The 25,287-nt window shown below is 37.8% G+C and overlaps 6 protein-coding genes across 17 annotated transcripts; 3 read left to right on the forward strand and 3 right to left on the reverse strand.

Moving 5' to 3' along the window:
* The first annotated feature begins 286 nt into the window (after positions 1-286).
* On the forward strand, positions 287-22,980 carry LOC124211936 (protein tramtrack, beta isoform). 8 transcript variants are annotated; one of them, XM_046611482.2, is made up of 7 exons: positions 12,126-12,400; positions 16,202-16,383; positions 17,183-17,394; positions 17,518-17,700; positions 17,966-18,314; positions 18,483-18,578; positions 20,686-21,793. In XM_046611482.2, the coding sequence occupies exons 2-7, from the start codon at positions 16,329-16,331 to the stop codon at positions 20,970-20,972; spliced, it is 1,182 nt and encodes a 393-aa protein (XP_046467438.1). In that variant the 5' UTR covers positions 12,126-12,400; positions 16,202-16,328; the 3' UTR covers positions 20,973-21,793. The 8 variants fall into 8 exon arrangements, with proteins under 8 accessions (XP_046467445.1, XP_068990096.1, XP_046467438.1 ...); XM_046611484.2 differs by lacking the exon at positions 20,686-21,793 and adding an exon at positions 19,889-20,679 and having other exon boundaries at positions 12,131-12,400; XM_046611483.2 differs by lacking the exon at positions 20,686-21,793 and adding an exon at positions 21,801-22,980 and having other exon boundaries at positions 12,141-12,400.
* Positions 2,178-4,297, forward strand: Srp54 (splicing regulatory protein 54). The gene has a single exon (XM_046611472.2). The coding sequence runs from the start codon at positions 2,464-2,466 to the stop codon at positions 3,961-3,963; it is 1,500 nt and encodes a 499-aa protein (XP_046467428.1). The 5' UTR covers positions 2,178-2,463; the 3' UTR covers positions 3,964-4,297.
* Positions 4,374-10,160, reverse strand: LOC124211935 (dual oxidase maturation factor 1-like). 3 transcript variants are annotated; one of them, XM_046611479.2, is made up of 11 exons: positions 10,021-10,160; positions 8,192-8,372; positions 8,036-8,093; positions 7,818-7,952; positions 5,864-5,962; positions 5,589-5,742; positions 5,307-5,518; positions 5,109-5,225; positions 4,919-5,025; positions 4,717-4,847; positions 4,374-4,553 (listed from the first exon to the last, which is right to left on the reverse strand). In XM_046611479.2, exons 2-11 carry the CDS (start codon positions 8,351-8,353, stop codon positions 4,490-4,492), a joined length of 1,239 nt encoding a protein of 412 aa, XP_046467435.1. In that variant the 5' UTR covers positions 8,354-8,372; positions 10,021-10,160; the 3' UTR covers positions 4,374-4,489. The 3 variants fall into 3 exon arrangements, with proteins under 3 accessions (XP_046467435.1, XP_046467434.1, XP_046467437.1); XM_046611478.1 differs by lacking the exon at positions 10,021-10,160 and adding an exon at positions 8,502-8,640; XM_046611481.2 differs by lacking the exon at positions 10,021-10,160 and adding an exon at positions 8,572-8,596.
* Positions 8,743-12,477, reverse strand: LOC124211934 (zinc finger and BTB domain-containing protein 37-like). Of its 2 annotated transcripts, none has more exons than XM_046611476.2 (5): positions 12,189-12,477; positions 11,709-11,895; positions 11,455-11,631; positions 10,591-11,116; positions 8,743-10,402 (listed from the first exon to the last, which is right to left on the reverse strand). In XM_046611476.2, the coding sequence occupies exons 2-5, from the start codon at positions 11,889-11,891 to the stop codon at positions 10,041-10,043; spliced, it is 1,248 nt and encodes a 415-aa protein (XP_046467432.1). In that variant the 5' UTR covers positions 11,892-11,895; positions 12,189-12,477; the 3' UTR covers positions 8,743-10,040. The 2 variants fall into 2 exon arrangements, with proteins under 2 accessions (XP_046467432.1, XP_046467433.1); XM_046611477.2 differs by lacking the exon at positions 12,189-12,477 and adding an exon at positions 12,017-12,147.
* Positions 13,520-16,475, reverse strand: LOC124211933 (zinc finger and BTB domain-containing protein 44-like). 2 transcript variants are annotated; one of them, XM_046611473.2, is made up of 6 exons: positions 15,905-16,475; positions 15,449-15,635; positions 15,170-15,346; positions 14,296-14,812; positions 14,080-14,139; positions 13,520-14,007 (listed from the first exon to the last, which is right to left on the reverse strand). In XM_046611473.2, the coding sequence occupies exons 2-6, from the start codon at positions 15,629-15,631 to the stop codon at positions 13,619-13,621; spliced, it is 1,326 nt and encodes a 441-aa protein (XP_046467429.1). In that variant the 5' UTR covers positions 15,632-15,635; positions 15,905-16,475; the 3' UTR covers positions 13,520-13,618. The 2 variants fall into 2 exon arrangements, with proteins under 2 accessions (XP_046467429.1, XP_046467430.1); XM_046611474.2 differs by lacking the exon at positions 15,170-15,346.
* Positions 22,981-23,092: 112 nt separating the features above from the next.
* On the forward strand, positions 23,093-24,834 carry LOC124211931 (uncharacterized). Its single transcript, XM_046611470.2, has 2 exons — positions 23,093-23,380; positions 23,564-24,834. Exons 1-2 carry the CDS (start codon positions 23,262-23,264, stop codon positions 24,831-24,833), a joined length of 1,389 nt encoding a protein of 462 aa, XP_046467426.1. The 5' UTR covers positions 23,093-23,261; the 3' UTR covers position 24,834.
* The last annotated feature ends 453 nt before the right edge of the window (positions 24,835-25,287 follow it).

The raw sequence follows: 25,287 nt of genomic DNA on the forward strand, positions 1-25,287 counted from the left end.
CAGTTTTTTTCACTTCCAAATCCCTCATGAGGCTGGCTCTTCAATTTAATAGAATACGACTGCTCGGTGCTTCAGTTCAACTCGGTTTTCCGTTTACCGCTTCGAAACTTTGACTCCGCATGGACACGATTTAATTTGTATCCAAGCGTAAGAGAATTACTGGTGAGGCAGGTCTCAACAGCGTTTGTTTACTATCCGTGTATGTCAATATGTACTTCGAGAGCAAACCAATAACTATACGATTGATATGACGGGAGTAGCAAACCGAAGTTAGCTGGTTCTGAAGTTCGAAACGCAACATCGGAATACGCGAAAGTTCTGCGATCGCAGTTCGATTAAATTTATATGTGACACGGTGTGATATCGAGTGCATACATGCTGGTTAAGTATTCTGCATAGAAATTCTCCCCCGGAAGAAAAATAATGGTGAGTGTGAATCCAAGCATTAACCTATGTTCTTTTATAAACAATTGTTCCAGTAGTACAAACAATTGATAAACGATCGAAGCGCTGCCATCTTGACATTTTACCACCAACTCAACGACCAGCTTTTGGCGTACCGTTCGTGTTATTCGTATGTGTTGTGTTTGAAGTGAAAGACATGTTGCGAAGTAATCGCTGATAGAGGGTTTTATGTATGATTTGTTGAACGGTAGGGTCAATGCGTTAAAGAATCAGTACCAACGAACGACGAAAAGGGTTCGTGTTAACAAAATACATGTGTTCAATTTTCAGTCGTTGTGACCCAAATTTGGGTAAAATTCTAAATTGTTTATGTAACTCTATTTTCTCTACAGTCGGTTCATGCCGTCAAAATGTAGTCTCGGTGAATACTATCATGTGCAGTATATTTAACCACGTAGTTCCGTTCAATCTTTGGGACGTAAAGCTATCTAATCGTATCGCGCTGTGATCATTCGCGTCGATGAGTGCATGTATATTAGGATACCATAGGTGGATTCACATGGCTAACGTTATTAATTGATATAAATCGTTGAATTGTGATCATCGTTTAGTATTCAAACTATATAGTGATTCTGAATGATTTTCCCCTCGAAAATGTGCATTTATTCAGTGTCATCTACATGAATATAAAGGTGAACGCTTAGAGCTTACAACGATTGCGGCTGGAAGGATTTATTCCCTGCGATGTCGAGGCCGAAGCGTGAGCCAAAGCCGCGGCAACATTGATACCTGAGGGTGCAGTATAACCAGGTATAACTAACAGTCAGTCACATGAGCTTAAATTGTATTATCTCTGACTATAAGTTTTTTGTGGAAAAAAGTACCATGCCAAACAACGCGCGATCTTTATATTTCGACCCTAGAGCATATAGAATCGGACGTGTGAAAATCGATTCTACTAAAAATTAAAGGGTAAAATATAACCAAAATCCAAACCCTAAGACAGTCTACCGTCTACACTACAAAAAAAATCCGACAAGATTTTGTGTCCGACTTGTGTCCGACATTGGTAACGGATCTGTGTCGAATCCGACAGAGATCTGTCGGGTTTTTCATGTAGGGGAGGTTCATCGGGACGCGGGAATAGAAACCGGACATGTTCCGAAATAAAATTTTGGTCATCAAGCCGCAAACCGAGTTCATTTACGACAGAGCCGAATAGGATCCGTTCACATTTTCTATCCTTGTCTCTCGCCTGGAGGATAACTTCGGATTTTGTGTCGGATCTGTGTCGAATCCAACAGAAGTATGTCGGATTTTTTAGGTAGGGTACTCTCTGCTTTCGTTATTCTTTGTTTTAAGCATTATCGCACTCGAATATTTTCACGTATCTCGGTTTAATAAAATTTTTCATCCTATTGTTGTCTCGGAACCCGAAACCTGCAATCCGAGAGTAAGTAAAAGAATAGATTCCTGCCTATAAAAATTGATTCTCTCGAAATTCGAAGGTTAATTGGAGAATCGATAGAAAAGATAGATTTTCCCCACCAAAAGGATTAGATCCAATTAGATCGGTTCTCCCGAAGATCGATTCAGAATCCATGTTCAGAATGGAACATCTCTAGTGCGGTGCTGCCCTCTGATCAAGCGTTTACAAAAAATGTCGCTACTGGTCGTTACAGCGCTGATTCGTCTAGGTAACTCCAAGGTCCCTAGATTAGGACCGTGGGTAACTCGCTGATATAAGTTCTATGCTCGTCGACCGTCGTGCGTAGTTTGTGGTTAAACGGTGTTCAGAGAACTCTGGTGAGCGCGTCCGTTCCGCAGTTCCGTTCGTTCCAAACTATCCGAACGGCGTTGTAATTTGTAAAGCATTGTGCACTAAGCGATAGTGAAGCGTGAATTGCAATGGTTTGTATCCTAGCTAAAAGTAAGACTGAAGTGATTGAGCTCTGACTGTGTCAACACGGTTGCACCGAGCCGTCAACATTCTGACGTGATAACCGTGGTATACGACTGTTAATTACTAGCTGATCACGAAAACCTACTACCGAGAATATGGCGGTGGGTTCGACCAAGGTGGTCCAAGTAACCAACATCGCGCCACAGGCGACTAAGGACCAGATGCAAACTCTGTTTGGCTACCTCGGAAAGATTGAAGACATCAGGTTGTATCCGACGATAAGAGACGTCGCGGTTCCTGTCCAGTCTAGAATATGTTATATTAAATTTCACGAGCAGGGCAGCGTCTCCGTCGCCCAACACATGACCAACACTGTATTCATCGACCGTGCGCTCATAGTCATACCCTATCAGAATGGGGATATCCCTGATGAGCAAAGGGCACTCGAACTGACCAACAACGGGACGGTTGTTCCAGGTTTATATCCATCGGAGCCAAAACTTCCAGCTAATGTTGTCAACTCGATAGAAGGACATCCTCCGAATCATGTTATAACAACGATCGATCCGAGGCTAGAGTCCAATGGTCTGCCGTTGTACCCGCATTTGCCTGGTCACTTGGACAGCCGAAGAATCGAAGAGATTCGTCGAACTTTGGTGGTAGCCAATCTCGACTCTTCTGTCTCACAGGATCAATTGTTGGACTTTTTTGCCAGCAACGGTGTGGAGATAAAATACCTCAGAATTTGCACCAGGGACTCTGACACGGATCACTATGCTTTGGTCGAATTGTCCGAACAATCGTCTGTTATTGCTGCACTGTTGTTGAATGGCAAACTCTTGGCAGAGAAACCGATAAAATTGTATCACTCTATCCAGTCAATTGCCAAGCCTGAAGCTAAGAGCAACGAGGCAGCACAGAAGGAGATAGAAGAAGCCATGTCCAGGGTAAAAGAAGCTCATAATTTAATATCTGCTGCTATAGATCCTATGATTGGTATGCTTTCCAAGGACAAACGAAGTCGCAGTGGATCCCGTGGACATAGATCAAGATCCAGGTCGCGAGGAAGGAGCAGGCGATCCAGGTCTAGGAAAAGGTCCAGATCCAGGCATCGTCGATCTCGATCTCGTCATAGGCGCAGGTCGCGTTCCAGATCCAAGCGGTCCAGATCAAGGGATCGTAAGAAGAAGTCACCGTCGCGAAGGAGGAGCAGTTCCAGAGGGCGTCATAGATCCAGATCGAGGTCTAGAAGGTCTCCTTCCAAGTCACGCAGATCCAGAAGCAGATCCAAAGATCGAAAGAAGAAATCGCCAACTAGGAGGAGAAGCCGGTCTCGGTCTCGCAGCAAGAGATCCAAATCTAGGTCCAGAAAATCAAGATCCAAGTCTAAGTCTCGTTCGTCAAAGTCAAAATACTCTGAGAAGAGCAAAGACAAAGATAAAGACAAGGAGCGGCGCAGTAAAGACAAGTCAGACAGTAATGGAAAGAAGAGTGATGTGGATAAATCTGAGAAAAGTGAGAAAAGTGAGAGGGAAAAGAGCGATAAGAAATCTAGCAAGGATAAAAGATCGGAAAAAGAGTCTAAATCGGACGAAAAGAGTCGTGGTGGATCGGACTACAGCGACAGTAAAGATAAAGTAGAATCAGAAAATTGATGACGCAACATATTTGTATTTTCAATTTAAAATTAACACTCAATTCTACCTGTCAATCAGACATCGTTTGTAAAAATAATAAAATGTAATTACAGAACACAGTAAATTCATTAACTCAATAAATCAACTATGCAAAATTCAGTACAAAATGTGGGGTAATTTTGTATTTTATCTGTGTTTTTTTCTGTTAATTATAATTCTTAAGCATCGTAAGTGTATAAAAAACAGAATCTAAGCTCTTACGTGTGCATGTCATTACGAAATTCTCGTTTGAAACATTAATATAAAGATGCATTATTTCTGAACTTCAGGATGATCTCAAATTCGGTAAACTGTAATAAAGTTAGTATTACTCAGATTTTACAAACTCAGTTATTCCAAAGTCTTTCCAAATTTGCAGAATTCAAAGATATTTTTCAATGTTTTGTCATATTAACATCACTAACTTCAACTAATGCAAACACTCGTCGATTATTATCTTGGCAGTTCTTCTTCACCTTCGACTACATTAAATTTTCTTTGATTCTCACTGCATCGACGGTAAATACAGCATCTCTCGGCTATGGTTTGTGACTCCCTGCATTGAAACCCTGAAATTTATTAAGATTCATTACCGAACTTCAATTTATACAGGATAGTAAAATAGCAATTTGTCTTATTTTTATACTTAAAATTATAGATTCAGAAAGTTATAAAAAATTTATATGACATATCTGGAAAGGCTGGTCAAACAGTAAAATTTTGTCCGTTTACCCTGGCTGATTGGCAGTGTTTGCATAAATTGGGTCCTCATTGTCGTAAGTCTCACGGATTGGAACTGGTGGCGGTAATCTGTATCTATTTTTCCGAGCTATCGCAACTGATGATCGTCTCTTTAAAACCCTCTGAAATATAATAACAAGTGAAAGTAATTTTTTCCCATTCAATGAAATATTTTTGAGTATAATTTATATACCGTTGATGCTTGGTCATGACCATCCATCTGAATCGTTAAACGTTGCATCTCCATGTTATTCGTTTTTCCGCCTATTTCTTGCCGCAGAAGTTCAACCTCATTGGCCGCTAATTTAAAAAGAAATAATGTAAGCTTTCCAAGTGAAACGTCCCTTAGGGACACTGAGCTGTTCGAATCATGATGTACTTACAGAGTACACAATCATCAAAGTCGTCTATGGAATCAAGCCCAAGGAAAGAGGATAACTCTTCCGTAAACCAAAGATCCATAACAAACATTACAGCCGCAAATAATAAACACATGAGTCCTGTAAAAGTATTAAAATGAGTAAGAGTGAGTTGCGCACTTCTTACTCAACTTGATTATGTATTGTCCTTTTTATACGTACCACACACTAATGCCATCCAGAAATTCGATCCATAAGATGTAGTTATTTCACCATGTTCAAATGGGATGACTAGCGGGTAAGGGTTGCGTACAGAGCTCCAAACGATGCAAGCTAAAATCTGCAATGCACCGGTCAAGGCGAGAAAATAGGCTGCGTAACAACCCGATTTGACTAGAAATATGTTGGTAACAATCCAAGTGGCAAAGGCAGTCCTGGAATAAAATTGAATCAGCATTATTATCAATAAGGTTTCAGGAAAAATTTATATTCTTTAAACCTTACCACATTAGAATATGAGTGTACCACCCAGCCGTTCTGTAAAATCTACCGTATCTCAATCCCTCTCCGTCTACAACCAAATACTCCATGATCGAGAGAATTGGAATAGGTAAACCTTTTCGTTGGGCCTCACGGAAGCTTCGTTGAAGCAAACCAGCTAGAATGTAAAGTTATTCGTAAATTCAGTAACTTGATGCAAAGTTGGTGGCTTAGTGAATTTTACATCCTGTTACAACATACCCAGGTAACAATTTATTGTACTTTAGAAAGCATATTACCGTAAGGGCCAAATCCAAATCTCCCTTGGTCCCAAGTCCATGAAAATCTCTCGTTGTAATTGATTATCTCACCCTCTAATGGCGTGTTATCGGTATTTGCTAAGAGGAAAAAGATGAAAAAATATTGCACGTAACCAGGGGTGTTATATAAATTATATGATGAGTAGGTATTCTCGACCTGGTATATACTCTGTTATTAAATCTTGGTGATCGGTCAATTATGTAAACGTATTTTTAGTTAACGTTTCGGCCCGGATATGGCCCCTCCTCAGAACGATTTATTTATTTAACTGTCAAGAACAACAAAAATTTTTTATAATAGAAGTACAATCAGACATTAAATATTGTAGATGTAATACTCTTAGGGCTATTATATATTATTGGTCAGTGAGTACATTTTGATTAATTGAAAAAAGATAGGCTTAGAGTGTTATTTACCTTTTTTTTTAAAATATAGTAAGCGGACTGAGATGCAGTCGAATTCATAATTTACAATTTGTGAAGACAATGTTCTTTGAGTAACGGTAGTCATTGTCACTCTTCTGGTTGTTTTACATGTAGGAGTTACGAGTTGGAAGTCGTTAATTAAAAAGATTAAAAAACTATGTTTCTTCACAGTCTATATGTCATTGTATTAAAAGGTTTTAAAGAAGGTCTTTTTAGCAGTAAAATTAGTTTGCACAATGTCAAGAAGTGGAGCTGGGATCTTTATGACTATGTTCTCCATGTCTAACAAAAATTATTTTTGGTTGAACCGATTGGGTCAACTGGTGAATAACGACTGATGGGAGAAACAAATATGATCCAGAGTGAAGGTGAACCTAATATAAACAATTATACAGAAAAACAGAAAAATATTATGTGAAAAAATTATATAGAAAAACTGTGCTATGGGGACAATAATTTTATGTGTCTAGTTAAGGTTAAACAATATGTGTTGTGTGGGCGAAGATTAGCGGTTTGTAAATATTACTTAAATGTTCAACATCTTGTCTAAGATTAACGGAATTGGTGTGTCCTACAATATTGCACATTTCTAGTAATAGTCTTTTATAATAATTAAGTTCTTCACAGAGGATGTTTGTATTGTCGTAGCTAAAAGTATATTGTTTATTGATCATATGTTTTGTTAGAGCAGTGTGACGTTCTTGAATCTCATGTACATTGCGTTGATGTTCTTTGATTCTGGTGTTTAGGTGGCGGCCAGTTTGTCCGATATAAACTTGGTTGCAATCATTGCAAGGTATTTTATACACAACATTGGATCGTTTGCCCTTGGGGATCCTATCTTTTCCCGTGTCAAAGACTATTTGTAAATCTTTTGAATTTTTTCCAAGAAACTTGACATTATGTTTGGTTACAGGATCCCCAAGGGCAAACGATCCAATGTTGTGTATAAAATACCTTGCAATGATTGCAACCAAGTTTATATCGGACAAACTGGCCGCCACCTAAACACCAGAATCAAAGAACATCAACGCAATGTACATGAGATTCAAGAACGTCACACTGCTCTAACAAAACATATGATCAATAAACAACATACTTTTAGCTACGACAATACAAACATCCTCTGTGAAGAACTTAATTATTATAAAAGACTATTACTAGAAATGTGCAATATTGTAGGACACACCAATTCCGTTAATCTTAGACAAGATGTTGAACATTTAAGTAATATTTACTTAATATAAACGTTAACTAAAAATACGTTTACATAATTGACCGATCACCAAGACTCAATAACAGAGTATATAAATTATACTCGAGGAAATTGGACTTTATTAAAAAATAGTGTGTATTAATAGACGTAAAAACAATTTCATAACAAGGAGTTCAATCACTCTTGAAATCTGATGTAAAGCAGATTACAAGATCATAGGTTTTCAAAAGATTTCAAATGATTGCAATAGATGTCAGGGTGTGTTCAAGTGATTAACCCCTCGCTTCATACCTCGTAGCGTGATATTTATCGAACGTAGTCCCAATTTTATGCCGATGCTGGCGTTTACTTGGTGTGGACTTCCAGCACGATACGGTACCGCACTCTTTACACTTCCTACTTCCCACTCTTGGCCGAAATTCCCCACTGATGAATAAAATTATATACTAGCATATCAGGCATTTTGAACTACAATGTGTCTAATTGTAATATATGGTATGGTGACTTACGCATCAAGAGACAGCCGATAATAATACTGCATATGATTTTCGCTGCAGCGGCCGAGCACTGAAATAAGAAATAAACCATATATAGATCATCTCAAATTGCCTTGCTCTGTAAAACGGATTTGTTGTAATTTAAGTAAATCGGCAAAATATACATACTCTTATAATACTGAATCCAAGCACGGCGATCAGAAAAGCAACACCAACGATAACAAAAGCCAGAATGAGACCAACTTCCAAAACGTCAACAGTGACTGCAGTTTTCACCTCTGCATACTGTGTTGGGAAATTTCCCAATCTCGCAAGATCGAAATAACCCATCGCGAACGACTCGCTTGAACTATCAAAATAATAAGAAAAATGATAAATAACAATTAAAGTGGTGCGAGCATTGTCACTTATGATAATGCAATGTCCAATGCATCTAGAAAACGTTATGAATATAATATTGTTTGAATTGCAATCGTACCAATCTGGTATCTAATTGTAGCTTCACTACGTATAGTAAGTAAGGCGTGACTACTGATGCATCGACTCACTTTGTTACCCAGGATCTACGAAAGTGTATATCCCCGTTATTATCTTGCTTTTATATCCGTGGTTTAGTATTTATCTACAAAGGATGTGGTGTAAGATAAGTCAATTCCCGTTGTCTGAAACTCGTTTATTTATGTATTCATTGCATAAGTTTATAAGTTTTTTGATAAAAGTTATAAACACGTCTTAGGATGTTGAAGGATTACAGTTACCAGGGTGTCTATTAGCCCGAGAAACCGTTGTACTCCGTTACGTTTGATATCCCCACTGCGTTTCAATAAATTGTTTATAATTTTATTTGAATGAAATGAATATCTGCGGTTGAAATTTCGATTTTTTTTCATTTCATCCATTTTTTGACGATTATACAAATATAGACAAACAGCATATAAAAAACTGAAAATCGGTATCTCTACTCTTAAAGAAAGGTATTACTATACACTCTAAAACAATTCTGAGTGACGAGTAACAAAGTCTGGTGACATGGTATGGAAAATCCTTATACAATATTTACTGTTTACACGGTATTATACACGGTGTAACTAAAGTTAAAAACCATTGCAGAATAAATTACATATCAAAACCTTATGAATTGTAAAAAACATCACATTGTGCGAAGTTTTCAAAATTCAAAATAAATATGAAGAGGTCATAGTTCAACAATCGTACGGGCCTTGAAAGTTTCGCTTTTGAAGCAAACATTTTCGAGATCCTTTTCGCATTTTTCAAAAGGGACATACATCCCGAAAATTCAATTTACAAATTTCTAATTAAGAATCAAGTGTAGAGACGAACCCAGCGCACTTCCAACATATGTTACCTAGAAAGTTGATTTTCTCCCAAACAATTTCACCACCTTGTTTTGGTAAATCCGTGTGGTCAAAGCAAAGATTTAAGCAATAGGAAAATGAGGGATCTTAGAAAATATGAATTTTTCAAAAAAATTTTACTCAAAAACTGTGACGAATAAAAATTTGAAAAAATGAAGAATCTTTTTTCATAGAATGTAAAAAGATAGCCAAGTTGCAGTCAGATCAAAAATTTCAACTTTGAAAGTCTTGCCAAGTTGGCACGGAAAGCCACGTACGTATACATCTAGTTGTGAAAATCTATTTAGAAATTTTGTTATAAGTACCCTGAAAACTTTGAAATAGCCTGGAAACTCCTAGAATATTCAGGAAATTTTGAAATGAAGAATTAAAAAGACAGCCTCTTTACTCGTAAGATTGAATACTTGCTGCTGAAGTCCCCTTTGGCTATTGTCTTTATTGAAATTATGTCTAAAATACAAATGAAATGACTCATTCCTACATTTCGGTACTCAGGATGAATGATAGTAAATATAAAATAGCAATTTTTTCACTTTCCTACATGTTTCATGTAGAAAACATATCTCGTGTTTTTTATTACTACAAAAACTATAGTGGTTAATACAAATTTGATTTACATACCAGTTGTGACATGTGTTGATTTACTGTTTATTTCTCTTTGCGTTACGATGGACATAAGAGTGTACACGAAGACTGTTGCTGTTTTTGTATGTATTACCACAAAGTTTACACGTCAGACTTTCAAGAGGTCCATGAACGTAGCGAACATGTATTTTGAGATTGCCTCGCTGACTAAAGTGACGCATACACCATGGACAAGAGTACATGCAAATAACTTTTCCTCTCACTGCTCGTATCGTTGGCTCTAATTCGGACACAACGCGCAGTATCGTTTCCAGAGGTACACTGCTACCTGGGGCACCCATTGTTTGTCGCCCTTGACTAAAGTCGCCTCCAGTGGTTGAAAAATCGGCACTAAAAGCTTCTTCCAGTTGGCTGAACGCTGAAACAAAAACCAGCATGAAATCTTTCTATCTTTGTTGATCAAGAGAATTAAAACACTCTGCAATCACAGAACGAAATTTTCTTGGTTTGTACTTTATCTTCAAGAACTCGTTTAGCATAGTTTGGTCAAAACGTAGGGAGAAGGGTGGATACAAAATTGAATAAAACGATAGAAACGTAACTCACCATTTGCCGCCAAGTTATCTTGTGCACGTAGATTGCTATTCCCGTCATCTAAATTCTCTTGGCTATCATATTCTCTCTTGCAGACAATGTTGCAGCCGATATCCGATGTGTAATCAACGAACTCGTCTTTCGTTCTTAACAGGTCAGCAACTTCGGAGGTATGGTGTAATTGCTCATCTGAAGCATTGTTTTCCATTCGATTAAGATCATCATCTTTTGTACTTAATATATCACATATAATACTGTCAGGTTCGATGTTTCTTTCTTGATCAGAAAATTTATTGTGCACAGATTTTGTCGATGCAGGAGATATTGTGTCTTGTGACAAACTTGTCATTTCTCTGGCTTCAGCAACAGGTGAGACACCTTCCCGTGCTGTTATCATAGACTTCTCATGGTCAAGGGAATTTCTTTCAGACTTTCGTACTGTCTCAAGCATACTCTCCAATTCCCTAGATTGTTCCCGAAGATTCTCTCCAAGCTCTGATCGTGAGATGTTATTGATGGTGACTGAGTTACCATCTTCCTGTTGAAGATTGAAGTATAGCTTGAATTAATCGAATAGAGGTGATGAGGTAAAATTGATTGGTTTTGTGAATTCCATGTTTACTAATTCATTATGCTTATCTGCTATCGTATATTGCAACATTGAGGCAATGAAGAGAGATTTAAGATCTCGGCTGATGGACCAGTGTTTTTTTTTATTCCAATGAGCGCTCTTCAGTTAGTCTTCATTAAATTTCTACACCCAAATCGTAAAAGTATTAGAAAAAAATAGGGCAAGGCTGATAATTTTATTGTGTCCATTAATTTTTATAGTCATATTATTTAGGAGTCTGAAAAAATGGTTGGTCAGATTGTCACCTCACTCTTATCCTTAGTGAGACCTTTGATTTGCAGTGTTTCGGCTACTTTTAAAAAGTTTCCAAGGTCTTCTTGTCTGACATGAACTTCACCTTGGTATATGAAATGCAGCAAAGCAGACAAATCACGGTAGTTAACGTCTTTGAGTATAACTATCGGATGCTTGCAGGAATTCATCTGCAACGAGTAACAATTGAATAAATGTTATTTGCATTCAAGATGAGACAGCAAAATTGTAACAATCAAGATCGAACCTTGAAAAGTTCCTTGAAGTAAGTGCTACATAGCGATAAAATCAGCTTATGGGCTCGTAACATTTGTCCTTCGGCTGCAAGTGTTACATCGACAAGCTGTTCATCACTAAGCAAAGTGTATAAACCTGAAGACAAATTTGCTGGAAAGCTGTTCCATACTAGCGAAAATTGTTCGCCAGACATTGTGCTGAAAGAAAAATACATGCATGTTCAAAAAAATATCATTAGGATTGATGTCTACACCTAATGAAGCTGAGGGTAAGGCTCGCAGATGTAGTTTTCGAGCTTTCCGAATGCAACTGACGAACCTAATATTCCTTGACAAAGTCAATGGTTGTCACACACCACGCAACTCTGACTCGATTCAACAGTTTAAAGAGAAATTCTTAAGTTGTGCCGTGTTCTCTATTTCCTCGAGGTATTTCCTATCAGTGGAACGACTTGTTTTGATACCTAACGTTCGTGATAATTGTAGTTTACCTTAGGACGCTACGTCCGTTGTCTTTAAAGATCTGAACAGATCTGATGGCTGGATGGATAGCAGATCAGGTTGATTTTATTCAATGCTGATGTGACCGGTGGTTAGAAGGAGACAGGTTCGGGCAGATTCGAGTCACTATCCGTATTTTTCTACCGAGTTTACGACTACGCATCAGACAGAGACAGAACTAGAAGCCAGCCACGCTCTCTCTGTAATTATTATTATTTTTTATTCTTATATTCATTCTTCTTTCTTTTTATTGTTTGCCACTACCACTTAACCCTGTGAATGATACAGCATAATGTATGTATGCATACATACATACATAAACTCTATCCATCTATCTATATATCTATCTATCCATCTATCTATCTATCTATCTATCGCCTGTGTATCTCTTTCTAGTCAGCGGTCGCTTTTTCAACTCTCATCACTGTTCATACATTACTTGCCGTCTTTGGATACCTTGTTGTACAGCTTTTACATCATTAGAACAATTAGTAATGAATTAGGAGTGAAGTTGAGAACAAACGTCTTTAAAATTCATCCTAAATCATCAAGCATCTCGTGATACGTTCACACGGGAATTAAGTCTCAAATTGTATCTTGTACAGCTTCTGCTTGACAAGCTCGTGAAAATGCAGATCAGCAACAAACTCATGTCAAAATATCATGTATGAGACTTTCTACATTAAACGCGAATGCGATGAAATAAATAAAAAATCAAACTCGATATATCCTGATTTTTTTGAATAAACAAACAGTAATTAATCGTCACTCAAATTCCATTCTGAGATTTCTCAGTTTTTTAAAAACCTGATAAAGGAATAGGGTTCATATTGTTTCAGAATTTTTGTCGCGAGATTTCACTTTAAAAAACACGTTTCCATCATAGAATTGTTTGTAACAAACAAAATTGTTCGCTATCCCAAAGTTGCATAAAAATACAATGCAGGTATGTTGCAAGAGTTTGAAAATGTTTATTTGCATTGGTTTATAGAATGACAGGGGACCGAAGACTTGAACGTTTCAACGAGACCGTGTTTCTGATTTTTAGCCTTGATTGCCAAATATTAATGTTAAATAAAGAAAAATTGTTTCATAGATTTACCAGTTCCATGGAATGTACAGATAAAATTGTGACAATCTAACAGAACACGCTATCAGAAAGATATTTTGCTTGACGTTGAATGATTCTCATGAGCTTTGCTTGCTTAGAATTCTTCTTTGGCCCATTTGTGCCCAGAGAACTTATAATTGAATTGAAAATGAAATTATTCATCCTTATGGTACGGTACTCAGGATAAATGATAGTATGTAAGCATATAATAATAACAATTTTATTCGCTCTCCTACATGTTTAACGTAACAAATTAGTCTTGCGTTTTCTAGTACTACAAAAACTATCATATTTAATACAAATTTGATTTTACATACCAGCATGTGCTGGTTTACTATGTTTGTTTCTCTTTGCATTATGATAGAGATAAGAGTGTACGCGAAGACTGTTACTATTTTTGTATTTATTACCACACAGTTTACATGTCAGACTTTCAAGAGGTCCGTGAATATAGCGAACGTGTAATTTGAGATTCTCTTTACGAGTAAAGTGACGCAGGCACCACGGACATGAATACATGCGAATAACTTTTCCTCTCTCGACTCGTATGGTTGGCCCTAGTTCAGAAACAACACGCAGTGTTGTTTCCAAAGGCAAACTGCTGCCTGGGATGCCCTTCACTGTTTTGCGGCCTCGGCTGTAGTTACCTCCATTGAATGAAAAATCCGTACCAAAAGTTTCTTCCAAGTGGCTGAATGCTGGGATAAAAACTAGCATAAAGTCCAGCCATTTTTATTGTTCAAGAAGTTCAAAAGCTATGTTAAACTTACGTAGAGGTTCATCCTGGTTGCTTGGATTATAAGTAAGAAGTTGTGAATTTTCAAAACACTCTGTAATTAGAGAAATTGATTTTTTTTTCGTTTTCATATTTCAGCTTTAAGGACGTATGTAGCAAACAGTTTGGTAAAAAACTTTGCCAACACGAAAAATTGAATAGAATAGTAACGAGGTTACTTGATTTTTATTGAGCATGTTACGCTACTTACTATTTGCTGTCAAGTTACTTTGTGCATGTAGATTACTGTTCTGACGATCTAAATTCTCCTGCTTAGCAAATTCCTTATTGCAGACCAGGTCGAAGTCTATGTCAGATGTGTAATCAACCGGTTCATTTTTCGTTTTCGACAAGCGAGCAATATCTGAGGTATAGTCTAATGGCTCGTCTGTGACATTCTCTTCCATTTGTTGAAAGTCTTCAGATGTTCTATTCAATATGTCACGTACAATACTATCAGGCTGGGTGATTCTTCGTTGGTCAGAAGCTTTATCATATACAGATTTCATCGGTGGAGGAGATACCGGGTCTTGTGACGAATTCAATGTTTCACTAGTTTCAGGGATGGGTGCAATTTCTTCCTGTAGAGTTGCCACAAATGTTTCATCGTTAAGAGACTTTCTTTCCAAGTTCGATACTGCTTCAAGAATACTCTCTAGTTCCCTAGATTGTTCTTGATGATTCTCTCCAGGCGTTGGAACGTTGTTGTCGGTAACTGAGTTATCTTTCTATATGTGAACAATGATTTGAGTATAGTTTCAACTAATGGAATAGAATTTTTTTTATACTTATTTCACAGAGAATAATGACATGGGTAGTGCAGTAAACAGCCGTTTCTTTTTTTACATTTCAAATTTGGAACTATTTTTTACATTCACACATTGAAGAGAACTCTTAAGAGCTAGCCTAACGGACACAGGCGTTTTTTTGCAATAAACGCTCTTCATTTTTTTTTGCACTAAATTTGGCCACACGAATCATACAGCTATTTGAAACGAACCATTATGAGACTGGTACTTTCTTTCAGTTAATTTTTTTCTCAATATTGTTTAGGAGTCTAAAAAAATAGTTGGCTAAATTATCACCTCACTCTTGTCTTTAGTGAGACCTTTGATTTGCAAGGTTTCAGCTACTTTTAAAAAGCTGGCAAGATCTTCCTGTTTGACACGAACTTCACCTTGATACATGAAATGCAGAAGAGCAGACAAATCACGGTAATTAACATCTTTGAGAATAACTATCGGATGTTTGCAAGAATTCATCTGCAACAAGGTATTAACAATTCTTAGTCCGCAAAGATTGAGCAATTAAATGTTATTTCCATTAGAAATGAAACAAGCGACTCTCGACTATCAGAATCAAACCTTGAAGAGTTCCTTGAAGTAAGTGCTGCATACTGACAAAATCAGCTTATGTGCTTGTAAAATTTGACCTTCCGCCGCGAGTGTTACATCGACAAGCTGTTCGTCGTTAAGCAAGGTATATAAACCCGAAGACAAATTTGTTGGGAAGCTGTTCCATACTAGCGAAAACTGTTCGCCAGACATTGCGCTGAAAGAAAGAGACATCCATTTTCAGAAAATTTCATTAGGATAGATGTTGTCAACTAACGGAGCTAAGGACAAAGCTCACAGATATTGGTATCAGACTTCGTGAATTGAATTGAACATAACTTTCATTGACAAAGTCAAGCATCTCGCATGTCCCCGAGACTTGACTGTATCGAACAGTTGAAAGTGAATTCCGAAGCTGAATCATGTTCTTTGTTTACTCAAAGGTTTTTCTTTCGGTAGAAGTGGTTTAACGACTGGTTTTTATACCTGACGTTGATGATGATTGCAGGTATTTAAGTTGGGTGCGTTGTCCTGGTTGTGGAGATGTTTTATCATTGAACAACTCATGAATTACGAGTTAAATTCCGAAAAAGTATAAACTTTGTAATTCATTCTATATTATCAGACGTCTCGTAATACATTCACTTGTAAATATTGACATATACATTTTCCCTGATAATTTAACTATCATTCGTATTTCGTACAGCTTCTCCTGGTCCAACAGTCTCGCAGTATCGTGCAAATATCAGCGACAAACTCGCGTCCATTTATTTGTGTTTTTAGGCGGTGTACAACAACTCCACGAACTATGCAGCCCGAGCCCCCGAAGGACGTAAATTAAACATTTAAAAAACAACAAAACACCCATCTTACGGCGCTGCATCGCATTTCCACGCTCATATCCATATGTATGCATGGGTATAGAGTGCATATGCCGCATGCGTGCTATCTTCGTACCTGCATAGGTATGTATGGGTACTCGGTAGGCGTGTGTCGTGTGTTTTACGTTCAGTGTATTCACGTGAACACATGACTCGTTGTATTTACGTACGACGGCCTGCACCGAGATCGTGCCTAGATCCATTACGGTGATTGCGACGATAGACGGATAGAAGAATACCGATTAGAGAAGGGAAACTCCCAACTCAAGGGATACAAATTACAATGACACGTTTATTTCGAGAGCTTATCGATCTGGAGGGGAGAAAAAAATCCCGACAGGCAGAGGCGTCGTTTTAAGTACTAGCCCGTCTCGTACTACATCGTTACAAAACAAACTAGATCGTCGCCATTTTATTTTCCTATTATCATCTTGTTTCGCTTGCGGTCGCGGTACAGTCATGATGACGACAACTACTCGACGGTAAATTCTGATGGTGAGGCAGGCAGGCGATTTTTTTTCCCCCCCGACTATGAAATAGTTACCGTAAACATTTGGTAGAGACAAATGCCTTGGGCGGAATAATATCGGAGCGAATGTAATCTTCTTATCAACGTGTTTCTATCGCTCCAACAGTCAGAATACCCTCACAGGTGTGATATTTCACTGATCTACATACGTCGTTGCACGACACAACAGATATTATTATACGTAATGTAATACGTATTACATCCTCGGTTCGCAATTTCACTCCCTGTGATGCGTTAAATTCGTTTATGGCCCTTGTTTGTTATTACTTAATTCCCTTGACCTGTAAACTTGACAGCTTTCGCTGATTCTGTAGACACTCCTTTAACAATAAACAACCTGTGAATTTTGTTCAGCTCGAGATATGGCCAAGAATCGAAAGAACATGGACAATTCAGATTATTCTTTGAAATGGAATAATTTCACCTCTAATTTAACTTGTGGTTTCCTCTCACATCTCAGCGATCATGAATTAGTTGATGTAACGCTGGCCGTTGAAGGAAAACTCCTGCAAGCTCACAAGCTTGTTTTATCGGTTTGCAGCCCGTACTTCAAAGAAATATTCAAGGTAAAAATCCTTGTCAGTTAGGGAAAAAAACAAACAAAACAATTTGTGAAATCTGCATGTCGTTCGATAATTATAAACATTCTCCAAATTTCGAGATTCCTTAAGTCTTCTGATTGCATTTAGGCAAACCCATGCACTCATCCCGTCGTTGTCTTAAAGGACATGGGCTACTCGCAAGTAGAGGCGCTGTTGAAATTTATGTACAAAGGTGAAGTAAACGTTAGTCATAACGAGCTAGCCTCGTTCTTAAAAATCGCAGAAGCACTGAAGATAAAAGGTTTAGCCGGCGACCAGAATAGCCACAGTGTAAGTCTATTTTATTTGATTAAATGTTATCCAAGTCTGGAACAATGCCGAAGCTTGGCGCCTATGTTACTGTAAAATGAATTCTATCGATTGAACAAAATGACAACAGTAAATTCTTTTTCAAGCAATCGTTAAAGGTCTTTTTTGTTTTTTTTTTTTTTTTTTTTATAAAAAATTTACCAAAGTTTATCAAGACTGTTGATGCATTTATTATTAAAATCAAAGTCAACACCCTGAATAGTTAATGACTAACAATATTCTTCAGGATTCACCGATAGAGAGCGACACGCCTCTTCCTCCTTCCGAACTAATCGAAGAAGTAGACTTTGATGTGGCTACTTGTTCTAATCCCAATACCGGTGAAACGTGTTCGGAAACTTTAGATGGAAATAGGCCTGTAAAAAGGCTACGAGAATCAACGAGGTCTCGTTCCTTGACCCCCAAACGAAACAGAACCTCACCTCCAGCTTTGAAAGAAATGGAATATTTAAAAGAGAGTCCGCACAGTATTAAAGCAAAGTCTGAACCAGAGGATTTCGACGTAACAGACGAGCCATATTTTCTAGACCAACCGTTGGAGCAGTTTTTAAACTCTCAAAATGACGCAGAGAAAGGTGATTATGAAGGAAAATTTTTTTTAACTGTTACCAGCTAACCCGGAATTTAAAAAGAAATTGTTAATTGAATTTGAACTGTTTCTTATTAAGCTGTCTTAATCATTCATAATAAAACTGCTGATATTATTTTTAGCCATTGTGTTTACTGATTATTGGCATTTTAAGGTTTTCTCGACGGAGGTGGTGGTGAGCTAACTGATCAACCATCCATGAATAGTCCAATGCCTTCGGCATGTTCACAAGGAGGAGAAGGCGTCCAAGGTAAGTTTGCTGAAACATGTTACCCCAGTATTTGTTATTGAAATATTTTGAAGATATACTTAATTGACCGTACCCCTACTTAAATGAATTGCTGTTGATTACATTACGATTACACTCAATTTATGACATAATTAATTTCTCTTCTAAAGATACCAAAAAATACTACCATCGAGCAAATATATCTTTCAAATATTTCAACATCTAGTCTACGTTCTTGCATTGTGTATTTTAAACAATACTAAAATATAGCTAATGTGAACTCCTGATAGAGTGACTTGGGATAAATGATAGTAAAGTTCACAATTGACATCCATTTGATGTTTACTATCTGAGGTATTCGTTATCCGGTTAAGTAACAGATCTAGTAAAATTGTAAATGTGGAGTACCTTTAATCCTGATCCAATCATATGTAGGGTTGAACAAACTGTATCAAGGATCACTACATCATTTCATATTCAAAATCATATTCAAGCAGATTGTTGAGAGCTCATGTAATCTCATTCATTGCATAAACACCTGCTTTCATGAAGGAACCGCGGTATAGTTGGTCCTTAGGTACACTGGCAATCTTTAGACGAAATGTATGATACTTATTTATCATACTTGGAAAAGTATGCTTTCCGTAAATCTTGCAAACCCTAATAATTGGCATAAATTGGCCAATTATTTTTACGCCGTGCCATTTCGCAGCTTTTTTTGTGATATTCCTATTACCGCAGGCTCTATAAATCCAACAATAAGAGTTTCCAATAATCAATGCAGTAACCGTAAACCTGTTTTGCATTGAGAGAATCTTGAAGCTCGTGATCTGATATATCCAAAAGCAAGATTTGCTTCTAGTCTGGAAAATTGGTTATTTCATTTATAACCACTCTTAGAATCGACTAGACACCCACGAAATACTGTTTGACAAATATTGCTAACGTTCAGCATATTCAGTGAGACAGTATCTGCTCCTTTTCTCTTTCAAAAATCTCTGAAGAATTCGCAAAATTATGCATGTCATGTTATTCGAAATAAGTGTTGAAAAGTAATATTAATGTTCTGAAACATGATGGACAAAGGCATCACAGCAACATTTCAAATCGACATCAGGCAATTGGAAAACATATTTCAATGTAATTTGTTTGTGAATACGGTGCAAAATTTCTTCTGGTAAACGTATAACTGAAAGAATGATAGATCAGGTATGAAACATCTGACGATTATTCAAATTTTTATAGTGAAATGCATTGAAAGAAGTGCCTGGCGCGTACATTTCAAGTAAAAGGTGAGTGAGACAATGATACTAGTATATTGGTGTTCTCAGGCCTCTTGTCGTTTATACGGAGTTCCAGAGGTAATCTTCAGCTGGTTCACGAAGGTCACATCTACACGGTACATTCCAGGGCGGGTGTCAAAACTTATTGGAAATGTATATACCGTTCGTCGCTTGGTAAATGTCAAGCGAGGTGTTACACAAAACATGGTTGTGCCGTAGTGTCTCAGCCGACAGTTCCGCCACACGATTCTCATCTTAAAACCATCGAAAAACATAGCAAGGCTGGAAAAATGGTTCATACTCTCAGATATTAGGGAATTACTGAACGCGGTTTATACTTATAAGTATATCAACCATTGTAAAATCTAGCTGTGTATACAAAACCTACGGGTTTTGATTCTACTACGTGGCATTACCTGAGTGACTATCGTACACAATCATATACACATGTACCTTATGAGTTGGCATATAAATATATACATATATATATATATGTATATATATATATATATATATATACATTTGAAGAGCTAATACTTACAAATAAAGCTATGTGTATGCATCATACGAGACTGTTTTATCACTCAAAACTCGTTTGTCGCGCCCGGGTTTGTAAGCTATAGTTTTTCTGTGAAGACAGTAATCATTTTCCAAGTTGGGAATTGAATCTTACCCTACAGCTCAATGAATACAAGTGAAGAGAAAGCTATTGTACACTTACCTTCATCCGACGCGTTTGAAAAAGGAAAAAAAAATTTGGCACATCTGGTAAATTGAAAAGAATGTTGATCGTTTTGTCCAATAATAGAGCCTTAATTAATACACGACGTATTAATTTTTTGTAGAACAAAATGGTAGAGCACTGCGACGGCTTCACTTGAATGGGTTTGTCTACCATGCAGCCTACAGTATTAACAGAGGTCCTGGAATTAGAACCTATTGGAGGTGCCAAGACAACTATAAAGGGAAATGCAAAGCTCGTTGCATTTCGGAAGATAACTTAATATTAAGAATCAATGGAACGCACAATCATAATAGACGAATATCCGAATATTCTTGCTATTTTTTCTCCTCCGGCAAGAAAATCGAAGCTAACGTTTCGTATTGTTTACCAATTGCCTCGAATATGTAACACTTGGTTACCATTTGTCAGCAATTTGTCTAGGGCGCTGCCAATGTGCAAAAGAACAGTTCCTATGCAGCTACAATATCTTACTACTTATCATTTATACTATGGGAAGTATCACGAATCAAAGATCGCCAGTGTATTCAAGTCCAAATGGTACTTTTTATAAAATCCGACTGATTACTAATGGTATTGTAAATCATATACTTTATATTATTATTAATCGACTTGCGGTATCATATTTTTTTTCTCGACAAAAGTTTTGTTATCTTTTAAACTCCGTCAACGCACGCTATAAGTACACGCTACAGGGTTGGTAGTAAATCGCTGCGAATTTCAGAACATTCTATTTCTGCAAAATCGTAATTTGGATAATTTTTTTTTTTTTTACCATCCCAGTATTACAGCAGGTGTAATTGTAGCTTATTCCCAGAATTCGCAATTCAGTTTTCACTACATCATTTTAACAATTTTCTTGTGTTGATAATAATACCTACTTTTTAATTAATTGTCATCAATATTCAACAACGAATTCACTTACTAACAGATTTGTCGTAGATTTACTTAGACTGCTCAACGACTACCAGCCTTGACATTAGCTTCTTGAAATTTTTCACTGTCCTGTACTTGTAAGTTAAGATTAAGCCGGTAAGCCAATTGCATATAAGATTGTAACCCCTGACTGAAACAATGCATTATTCAGAGTTTGAGACTGGAAGAGGGTAGCTTTGCTGAAATTGAAAATTATAGAGAACGATGTTTACAACAATATATCTGAGGTACTGAAAGTATGATATATATAAATATATACATATATATATATAACATTTGCAGTTGTGGAACCAGTAACTTACAGACTATCCGCACGAGGCCGCCCACAATTGGTCTATGAAGGATATGTGTATAATCTGACATCGCGCTCTGAAGTATTGAATCGATCCCATTATCGGTGCGCCGAACAACACCGTGGTTGTCGCGGCAAATGTGCAGTCATCGCCGAAAGGTTCATGCCCACCGGAGTTCGCAACCATAACCACCCTCCCGGTTACCAATCAGAATACCATTACAGGAAGAAAAAAGGACTAGATACAGATATTATTTAAGTTAGCTTAAATTCTGTCAGCAAAGAGAAAAAAAAAAGTCATCGTTGATTTTATGAATAGGCGAAGAGGAATTAATGGAGACTGTTGGCAGGAAGAAAGCAAACAGGAAACGTTATTTAAAGCATCTTTGAGATTGAAATAATCGTTCTGGAGTCTGTTCCTTTTCAAAATGATGTACGATGAATCGAAGAAAGTGGGTCGAGTTACCTGTCAATAAACATTATACATACATATTGTGTATATGGCTAGTGGTAAAGGAATTTTGGCAAAAAAAAACAAACTATGTAAGAGAGAAATAATGTTATATTACTATATTATATATGTATTAAATTACACATACACGACATATACATACTTGAGTTTATCATTATATTATTTATAACGTGATGTGAGATTATACAAGTTACGTATATATGTAAATATTTATACATATTATTACATTAGTGATTTATATTTTGCAAAATATTTTATTAGACTTTTATCGTAGTAATCAATATAAGAATTGAGCATTCCTAATTGTCGTTGGCGGAGATTTAAAGGCATGTCGATAATAACGTTAGATACGGGAAAGACTTTATTCCATGCATGTAAATGTAAACTATAATTACATTCCATCAACTAATTTTCATAATCAGAAGTTGGAATTTTTCAATCGCAGTATTGACATGAGATCCAGTGGTTAGTGTTTCGGTGAAAGAAACTTGTACCGTTATACCGCATCTTGAAAACTGATTTCCATACTGATTTCGGGTGTGTAATATTATTATACTGTACATATATATACATAATGTCGATGTACTCTCTCCATACTACGTCTAAAAGCTGGGAGAGAATCGTGTCGTTGTAAACGCATGTAAATGTAGGATAATGAATTTTTAAATCTTGTAATAAAATATTTTCCATTTTAGAAACCAGTGAAATACAATTTCCTATCATAATTGCCCGAGTTAATTCCTCTTCTGTCGCACATTGTATAGTGCAAAAACGATCTTGTGGCGATGTGGCTGCTTCGAAAATAGTAGGCAATGCTAGCAATAATCTTCGTTCGATTTTTTTAGGGGAAAAAGTTAATAAGACGAATCTCAGTGTTATCATGTCGTTGTCCGACAGGATAGATGTGGAGTCACATTTTATCCGGAGAAGATCACTGCAGTAAAATGAGTCGTCCATTCGGCTTCCGATCAAGGATTAGATGACATCCCCAAAGCGACGTCAGGCAGGATCCAATGGCCGTACCATCTGCCACTTGAATTTTCTCGAGACACCCCTTACCGACGGTAGGCTGATTGACGAATTGGAGAGACTTCGTAGGTACTGCTTCGCCGAGTCTGCCGATGCTGATCGTACAAAAAATCATTACGAAAAAGGATTGAGAAAACTACGGATGATAATTCGTAGAATACCCCCTGAGGAAATAGAGTCGCAAAATCCGAGGGAGCTTGTGCATTGTTCAATTAAGTTACTGATACACTTTCAAAATGTTCTTTATCACAGAGAATCGCTCTGCAACTGGAACGAACGTCGGCAGTATCGAATGGCAAGGAATTCCTACCTAGATCTGTTGAGCCTGTTTATGAAGAAGAATGAATCCGAAGTCGTTCGAGCTGTGATCAGTGTAATGAACGAAGAGAACCTCTTCGAGTATCCCGATTTGTCTTTGGACTTGATAACTGCTCCGGTCAGTCTTGGAATATCCGGATCAACAGTGGTGAACGAGCTCTGGAACGAAGTTGAAGAGCCAACAACGCCGATCGAGATCGCGCGTTCGATAGTTTGCACGCTCTACGAGTTTATGAACACTTACGACTGGCCTGAAACCGTCTCAACTGTCGTTGCCCTGGAAAGACTGCTCGGCATTTATCGTGCCAGTATTGGCGAAGGCGCTAACACCTCACCCTACAAGCAGTTCAAAAAAGGGCTGAAGGTCTGCGTCCAACGGACCCTGGAGCATCTTTCAAATGATCACATCCTCGTCGTGATTCGACACATGTGTTTCTGGTCCGTGGATCAAACGGTGAGCGACGAAGACGTCTTAGACTTTGGAAGCAGCTTGGAATACGCGGCCTACAAACACGCGACGAAACTGTTCGAAGACACCCTGACTCCGGATGTATTCTCGCTCCTGACACGGATGATCGCCTCCTCCAGCCGTCTGGTCAGCCTGCTGGGTAACAGAGTAATGCAGTACCTCATCGACAGGGGTGGAAACAGAACGCGGCTCGAAACGCCACAGATATTTTTCGAGGACACGGAGTACGAGCTGAACGTAAGCCCGTACCATCGAGAAGACAAGATTTTCCTGAAGAACAACCGCGCCGAACTTCACGAATGCTTGATCAGGGGAATACTAAACCATTGCTCGGCTCGGCTCAATCTTGAAATGTCCTACTGTACCATTTGCCTCGTCGCAATTGAAGTGCCTTGTGGCTTCACGGCTGCGGCGCTCGTTTGTCTGGCCATGAATCTTCAAGATCTAACTACGGAGCGCGACGACCTGAGGCGGGAAGTTACCTTCCACGTCCACGCCTGCGTCGTGGCCATACTATCCCTACTTTGCTGGATTCACGGTGCGAAGGTGTTCTACCAGTACGTCAACAAGATAGTGATGGAAAGGGCCCGATGGGCCCCACATTTGAATCCACCCATACAGTCTCACTACTCTTTCGCCACCCATCACGTGCTCTGGGACAAACCGGAACTGTTCTTCGTTGACTGGGAGGCCCGATACGGTTTGTGGAAGTGTTTCCGTTTGTTGGAAAGCTGATGGTAGTATTCAATTTTGGACTGTAGTTACGTTAAAAAAAAACCACAATTCATTTTACCAGCTGGAATGTACACTTTCGTCAAATTGAAAGATGCGATGAAGCTATAAATCTCTCCGGACATGATTATAGCTACAAACATTGTATTTCTGCATCGGGGCACACGTGTGAACGGTTTTACAGTCGGCAGGAAAACTATAAGTTTTAAATCTGTGATTCCCTGATATGACATGCTCAGTGGATAGCATCTGGCTTTGCCGAAGCACCTGTCCAATACCTAATTTCTTAGTTGTAGATTTAACCAAATTATCAAATTAGAAATCTCACTGTTTCAATTACTGCCACTGAGTGATTAAGCGCACATGTCAATAAGAAGAGAATGATTTATTTGATACCGTATCATCGAAGGCTTGAATATCAGTCATCAGTCTGGCATTGTATAATTTTTTATAATTT

The sequence above is a fragment of the Neodiprion pinetum genome, chromosome 2 (genome assembly GCF_021155775.2).
Source record: "Neodiprion pinetum isolate iyNeoPine1 chromosome 2, iyNeoPine1.2, whole genome shotgun sequence".
NCBI classification, from domain to species: Eukaryota; Metazoa; Arthropoda; class Insecta; order Hymenoptera; family Diprionidae; genus Neodiprion; species Neodiprion pinetum.